The sequence below is a fragment of the Rhincodon typus genome, chromosome 2 (assembly GCF_021869965.1).
Source record: "Rhincodon typus isolate 14 chromosome 2, sRhiTyp1.1, whole genome shotgun sequence".
Lineage (NCBI taxonomy): Eukaryota > Metazoa > Chordata > Chondrichthyes > Orectolobiformes > Rhincodontidae > Rhincodon > Rhincodon typus.
In genome coordinates, this window is record NC_063333.1 from 34,725,842 (window position 1) to 34,734,004 (window position 8,163).

General features: G+C 42.0%; 1 protein-coding gene across 1 annotated transcript in view; it reads right to left on the reverse strand.

The window, feature by feature from the left end:
• The window catches only part of LOC109913470 (ras-related protein Rab-18), a 38,463-nt gene extending 30,619 nt beyond the window's left edge, over window positions 1–7,844 (reverse strand). The window contains exons 1-2 of the mRNA XM_020512985.2: window positions 7,693–7,844; window positions 1,382–1,437 (exon numbers count right to left, since the gene is read on the reverse strand). Coding sequence (XP_020368574.2) covers window positions 1,382–1,437; window positions 7,693–7,760 — 124 coding nt within the window. The 5' untranslated portion in view covers window positions 7,761–7,844. The remainder of the gene's footprint in view (window positions 1–1,381; window positions 1,438–7,692) is intronic.
• Window positions 7,845–8,163: the final 319 nt, after the last annotated feature.

Here is an 8,163-nt window from a genome sequence, read left to right on the forward strand (position 1 = left end):
GAAGATCAACGTGAAATTGTAGGTTTTGAAGATGATGAGAGATGTAGCAAGGTACAGCGTATCTGAAAATAGAGCGCAGGAGCGTGATGGTAGAGGAAAAGCAACCAGGTAGGCAGATAGTACATTAAAGACCAGATTACAAAGAGGAAAGTAGATAATAAAACATAAAATTTAGATGAAGTTACTGAGGTTTGCTGAAGCAAGGGCACGAAGGCAATTTTAAGTGATGGCTGAGATTTTTAATGACAGTAGAGACTGATACTTTAAAAGAAAAGGATTACTTTTCCTAGCTACCTATAACTCATGCTAATTGTCCTAAGGAAATCCTTATTACAACAGCACTTCCACAGTGGTGATAGATTGGAAACTTCTGGATTTGTACCTTTCTATCACATTGCTGTATTATTTGGTCAAGTGGTATTAGTATGGATAGGATTTGAGAAGTATGCAGGATGATTCGAAAGCTGTGATGGGTGAAGCTCATGGGAGAACTTCAGCCTAGCAGTTTGATGATGATTTTAAGCCAAGACTAGTATTGCAGAAGTTACAAAACTGAGTTGTCCAGCAAATTTATATGCCACTCTTTCTCCTTTGTGAAAAGAAAGTTTCAGGCAAAGATTAAAAATTTAACAAAGCTATGCTAGACATTTATACATTAAGCCTCAGCTATAGTATCATGTGCAATTCTGAACAGCATACTTTTGGAAAAACATCAAGGACTTAGAGGGTTAAAAGCAGCACCAGGGACGAGGGCCTTCAGGTTGACAGGTTGGAGAAACCGGGATCTTTTTTGTTAAAAGCAAAGAAACTCAAATGGAATAGCTCAAACTGGCACGGGCACACGTGCTGAATGGCCTTCTTCCACGCTGTAGGATTCCATAATATATTTCAACCATCAATACAGTTTTCAGTGGTCTGTTGTCCACATGACCAGGCTAATCATAAACTGAATATTTTTCCTTGGCATCTAAAAAAGGCCAGTTCAGGAAATATACGCAAGTGAGAGTGTTTTCTTCAGTCTCGTATATAGTTGGAGCTTTATTCTGAACTTTCTTTAAGCGCATAGAACTGTCACTGTGTGCTGAAAGTGGAGAAGTATTTCATTCCTTCAGTACTGACTGCAGCTAGATCCGTGTGACGGAAACCGTAAGAAATTGGAAATAATTATACAATAAAATGCTATATGCCCTGCAGCAATCATCTTAATTACAAGATGGATTCATTCACGTTTTACCAATAAGTTATTCATGATCTGAGCAAATTCATTAAACGGGATTGGCTTTCTGTAAGACCTCAAATACATTCTCCATACAAAATGATTTCAAAAATTTAATTCACAAAAACAGTCTATCATCATTAATCAACTAAGGGTGAAACTTACCAATTGTTGCAGCAAGTTCTGGGTCAAAGGTATCATCTGTGAACCGTAGTAGCAAACTGAAAATATTAAAGGAATTGTCAGTCAAAAGACAAAATCAAGCTCAAGATTTTACAAAGGATTCAAAAACACAGCTTTCAAAAGTTAACCTTTTCCCTGTTTAAAAAAAAAGTAACTTTATTAATAAGATTGCTAGGATTTAACGGGAACATTTTTTCTTCATAATTGTAACAAAAATAGTGATATGATGACACTTCAAAGCATTTATTCTAAGCCACCTACAGTATAAGAATAAGGAAGTCTTGCTACAAACACAAATAGGAAATGCTGGAGAAACTCAGCAGTTAAATTAGAAACATAGAATCCCTACAGCGTGGAAACAGGCCCTTCAGCCCAACAAGTCCACACTGACCCACAGCGCATCCCACCCAGACGCATCCCCCAATAACCCACTTAATCTACACATCCCTGGACACTACAGGCAATTTAGCATTGCCAATCCGCCTAGCCTGCACACTATTGGACTGTGGGAGGAAACCAGAGCAGCCGGAGAAAACCCATTTCTGGCAGCATTTTTCTTATTCATTCACAGGATGAGGGCATCGTTGGCAAGGCAGCATTTATTCCCATCCCTAATTGCCCAGAGGGCAATTAAGAGTCAACCACACCGCTGTGGGTCTGGAGTCACATGTAGGCCAGACCAGGTAAGGATGGCAGTTTGCTTCCCTAAAGGACATGAGTGAACCAGATGGGTTTTTTAATCATTGACAATGGATTCATGATCATCACTAGACCCTTAATTCCAGATATTTACTGATTTCAAATTTCACCATTTGCCATGGACAATTCGAACCTGGGTCCCCAGAACATTGTCTGGGTCTCTGGTTAACAGCGCAGCAATAATACCATTGGGCCATCGCCTCCCCTTAGCATCTGTGGACAGAAAGCAGAATCAACATTTCAAGTGTGGTGACTCTTCGTCAGAATTCAAGTCCTGCTACAATTGCATCAGTATTGGTGAGAACAAACCTGGAGCATTCTGTAATTCTGGTTTCTATACTTAAAGGACAAGTAGCAAACTTTGTTTTAATTGGCACCTTATGAACTAGCACTCTCGGTAAATCGGCAAAAATTATACACCTCAAATATCATGAAGTTTGCTACATTACTCTCTCCAATTATTATGGTTTTTAAAATTTATTTTCCTCAATGTAAGTGCATTTGTTGTTTAATTGAGTAGCCACACATAATATTAACCATTGACTCAATTTTGAGTCAATTTCTCCTCAAATATTGCAATCTACTGCGATATACAAGTAGTCAGTTGAGTATCTAAGTGAGAAGACTCTTTTCCAATAAGTTTCGTTTAAGCCAAAGTTGTATTATTATTTATGTTGTAAATAAAGTATAACAGTGATACGGTATACACCTGCATTATGTTTCTAATACTTAGTGTATGTTTTTACCTGGATTAATGTGGACCACTTGATTGTCCGGAATATTTGATCAACTGGTACACACACTCCTGATCCCACAGGTGCCAGTTAGTAAAAAGTTCGCTGCATTTGCACTGGAGGCAGGACACTGAATATTGACTAGATTGACTCCTGGCATGAGAAGCTGAATAAATGAGAATGAATAAATTGGGCCTGTGCTCTGATGTTTTAAAGAATGATAGGTCATCTCATTAAAACGTATACAAGATTGTGATGGGACAGATGGGTGCAGGGTAGACTTAAGAGGATGTTTACCCTGCCTGGGCAATGAAGAACACAGGTTTAGAGTGTCAGGATAATGGGCCAACCATTTATGGCCAAGTTGAAATTTTTGTTCCCTCAAATGACTGTGAACCTTGAAACTGTCTACTCCAGTGTAGTGGATGATGCAGCATTGAATACATTCTGCCCTCTCAAGCAATCAGGGGATATGATGAAAGGGAACAAGAGCACAAGCATGAGAGGACCAGAGCGGCAGTGTGACAACGAGAGTGAGAGCGCACAACTGAGTGAGAAAGAGAGAGAGCGCGCACAAGTGTGAGAGAGCGCGCAAGTGAGTGAGAGAGAGAAAGTGGAGAGAAAGTGAAAAAAAAGAGAGACACATCACTTATCCATCTTTCTCGTCAGTTCTGAAGAGGTTCATATTGGACTTGAAATGTTAACACCACTTGTCTTTGCAGATGCTTCCAGGCCTGCTGGGTTTCTCCAGCATTTTGTGCTCTACAAGTAAAATTTGTCTCTTTCTTTCAAAGCATACTTGAAATACCAAAACTGCTCTCATTTGCTCTGTACAGAATTAGTTAGATCTTATGTACTCCAGCCAAATGCAAGATTTAATTATTGGAACAATGGCTTGTGTTTGTCCACCAATGGGGGTGAAGCATTTGTCATTACACCAGAATACCTAAAAAGTCAAAAGGGTCAATTACATAAACATTTAATTCAAAATTCTTAGATGCACCTATGGAAGACAGTCAAAGCATGGAGCTCCTACCACCAGTTCAATACAGGAATAAAGAAGACTTGATCACATATACAGCTGGTCCAATTTCAAGTCCTAAGATATTGTTAATGGGGAATTTAGTGATGTAATTGAATGCAAAGGAAAATAGTTATATTGCCTAGCACTTGGATGAGATGTATGCTACTTGCCACTTCTCAGCCCTAGCGCAGATGTCCATGTCTTGTTGGGTAGTTTCATTATCTGAGAACTAACTTGCTTAGAATGCTGGACAGGACAGCTCAACGTGTTGTCTTATAGTGGCAGATGGAGTACAATGTGGGAAAGTGTGAGGTCATGCACTTTGGTAAGTAGAATAAAAGCATCGACTATTTTCTAAATGGGGAGAAAATTCAGAAGTCTGAAGTGCAAAGAGACTTGGGAGTTCTAGTCCAGGATTCTCTCAAGGTAAACTCGCAGGTTGAGTCAGTAGTCAGGAAAGCAAATGCAAGGTTGGCATTTATTTTGAGAGGACTTGAATATAAAAGCAGGGATGTACTACTGAGGCTTTATAAGGCTCTGGTCAGGCCACATGTGGAGTACTGTGTGCATTTTTGGGCCCCATATCTCAGGAAGGATGTACTGGCCCTGGAGCAGGTTCAGTGGAGGTTCACGAGAATAGTTCCAGGAATGGAAAGCTTAATATATGAGGAACATTTGAGGACTCTGGGACTGTACTCATTGGGGTTTAAAAGGATGAGGGGAGGGTCTAATTGAAACTTACAGAATACTGAATGGACTGGACAGAGTGGATGTTGGGAAGATGCTTCCATTGATAAGAGAGACTAGGATCCGAGGGCACAGTCTTACAGTAAAGGAAAGACCTTTTAGAACGGAGGTAAGGAGAAACGTCTTCAGCCAGAGAGTGGCAAATCTATGGAATTCACTGCCACAGAAGGCTGTGAAGGCCAGGTCATAGAATACATTTAAGACTGAGATAGATAGGTTCTTGCTTATCAAGGGGATCAAGGGTCACGGGGAGAAAGCGGGAGAATGGGGTTGAGGAACTTATCAGCCACGATTGAATGGTGGAGAAGACTCGATGGACCAAATGGCCTAATTTCTGCTCCTATGTCTTATGGTCTTATGGAGAGAGTGCTGGTCATAAACCAAATGATTGCTGCCATAGTATTGGTAGCAGCTAGTCACTTTGGTCCTTCCCCTCAAATGTGTCACAAACATACAGACTGGGACAAAAAGCAACACTTGGTCACTGCTGAGGTACTGAGTATCCTGCATTTTTTTTGCAGGGGGGGCTGTACGGGGTAGGGTCAGATGTTGGTGCACCTCTGCATCCAGACAGCAACTTTCCACCTTCAGGCCCCACAGCAACATCTTGATCTTGATCTTCCAAGGTGGTGTGCCCTGATAAGATATCTTCTGTCAGGTACATGGGCTCAACAATGACATGCAGTTCCTATTTATAAAGCGGATAAGTCCTTGGACTGTCTTCTAAGAATCGCCTGACTTCTATTTGGACCTGATTAAGGTTTGGGACATGGTCATCACCTTCAGGGACTGGCAACTGTCACAAGGAAGCCGCTGCTTACGTATGGGTTGCCCCAAAGTTTTTAGTAGTTGGTAGAGGAGAGGGCTTGAAATGCTGGTTTAACCAGACTAGGAGACAGAGCAGTGGACTAGATATCATCAGCATAACTGGCTGTAAGGATGTCAGTTAACTCCCAGTACATTACCTGAGTCATCCAGATATTCCTGACTATACTACTCGACCAAGAATGCACAGGGAGTGGAAGTGGCTCAGGTACTGCCATGAACTTACAGATGAACTGACAGTGATCTGTCTGGAACCTGACTCTAACACTGGATACCAATCCTCCCACAGTATGCGATGTCCCACAATCTAAACCATCTCAGGAAAACCCTTCATGTCTTTCAAAAAGGCAAAGAGGAGTTTCCTGAATGGACTGCTGCTGCACACTCTCTGCTTCCTCATCTTTGTCTATCGTTTAGGTACACCTTGGTATAATATTTTACCTACTAGCGGTGAAGATCCCCAGTGGAACACCCTCTAAAGGGGGTCCTTTCATATTCCATCAGGAACCCAAGATGGAGAATGTTGCGCACAGCAGTCCCACGCTATGGGAAGTTAAGGAAGTTCACTGGGTGCCTAGCCATACATAGTTTTTGTGGCCTAGAGGAAAATGTTATTAATAGCTCTTAATCGGCTGTTCAATGATCGGTTGCACTTCAGCTCCTCACTCCTAATCTATGGGCATTCTGCACAGAGGGCCTCCTCATTGGGCTGGCCAAAATGGCCATCAACAGGTCCAAGCAGCAGGCATAGTACCCAACTGTCTGCCCCTCTAATATTGTTATATCTGTGCTCAGGTGCCCATTGAGAGGGAGCATGCAGTGTCATTGGAACAATGGGGGCCTTTACATGCCAGTGGTCTCCAAAGGGCCTGAGGTGCATCATCATCCCTGGAGATGTCATTAAATCTAATTTTGATAATTTTCTGTTACTCATTTTACTTTTGGTTTTGTTGCAATGCTCTACAAAGAGCTAACCTGAATAAAGTTTCTATTAGAAAAGTGGAAAATGGATTCATCAGACTGTACTTTTAGAATGCTGGGTTCAGTTACAGTCTCCCTGCTATGAGGAAGTTGTTATTAAAATTGATAGGGCTCAAAAAAAGATTCATATGGATGTTGCCAGGATTGCATGTTGTGAGCGAATAGGGAGCGGCTGAATAGGCTGGGGCTTTCTTCCCTAGAGTGTCAGAGGCTGAGGGGTGACCTTAGAGAGGTTTATAAGATCATGAGGAATATGGATAGGCTGAACAGCCAAAATCCTTTTTCCTTCCCAAGGTAGTGGAGTCCAAAACTAGAGGGCATAGATTTAAGGTGAGAGGGGCAAGTTTTTCCACAGAGGGTGGTATTTGTATGGAATAAGCCACCAGATGTAATGGTGGAGATTGATGCAATTGCAAGACTTAAAAGGCACCTGGATGCGTGAATGAACAGGAAGGGTTTAAAAGGGACATGGGCCAAATGGTACTAGATCAGTTTAGGCTGGCATGGCTAAGTTGGATCAAAAAGGGTCTGTTTCCATGCTGTATAACTCTATGACTCTATTGGAGTTACAGGGCATAACCAGAAATATTCCACATTGTTAGGTGGATGCATTTGTTGTAGTTTACCAGAATAGTTTGGCTAGGGGTGCAGCAATCCGGAGCCCATTTTCACAACTATTGCCAGAATGTTGTCACGGTCCATAGCCTTTGCAGCATCCAATGCCTTCAGCCATTCCGTGACATTATGTGGAGTGAATAAAATTGACAATATAGATTTCAGGTTGCAGTACGTTAAGATTATGGGGCTAGGGTTTGTCGTGTTGCATTTTAGGTGGCTAGAATTAGAGACATGAGCTAAAGAGTTTTTAGAGATATGGGGATTGTCACTGTCATGTTAGGATAGGGGTAGATTAGGGTCAAGAGGGGTAGAATGTACAGATATGTCAGGACATGAACTGTTAATAGTGTGTTAGGGATTAATGTTTTGACAAAGACTGGGATAGTTTTAAGGTTGGGAGGTTGGAGTCAAGTCTAGAGTTTAGGAGATACGAAGACTATCATCGCTATGGATTGTGTATGATAGCTTCAATGTCACATTAGCTGCAGAAACAGAATATTATTGTTCAAATGAAGCACCTGAAAAGGTGACATTTACAGACCAATGGGCCGGGATACTGGACGCTGATGTGCTGCGTCAGGAAAGCTGGGGCCTACAGCTCGGCTCCGGAAGCCAGGGTCCGAGAACCACCGGATCGAACCAGCAGGAACTCGGCACCACCTCACCTGGACTTGCCGACGCCGCTCTCGCCGATAATTAGGATCTTGAGGGTGGTCAGGATATCCTCGTCCATAGCTCTCAAACAACCCGCGTCGTCAAACCAACCCACACTGCTTTACGGCACCTCCCTCTCACTTACAAAGCCTCACAATTTACGGCAAGTTTAGCGCTTTCCCCGCCCACTAGGGTCAAAGACCCGCCCTGGTGACGTCACCACGCGTTACGCAATGATTGACACAGACTCTAACTAATCAGAGGGAGGTCCTGGCTCTTACGCAAGTAAATTCTGGAAAGGATTAGTTGAAGCAAATAAGGAATTTGCACAAATGTATTTCACTAATGCTTCTTCACATTTAATTCCTGACGGAAAAATAGAGATAGCATTACCAACTATTCTCACATGAAACATAGTGGAAATAGCAACAAGTTGTTATTTGTCCACTTCACCAATCACCCTTGTTCTCAGAGATAGTAGG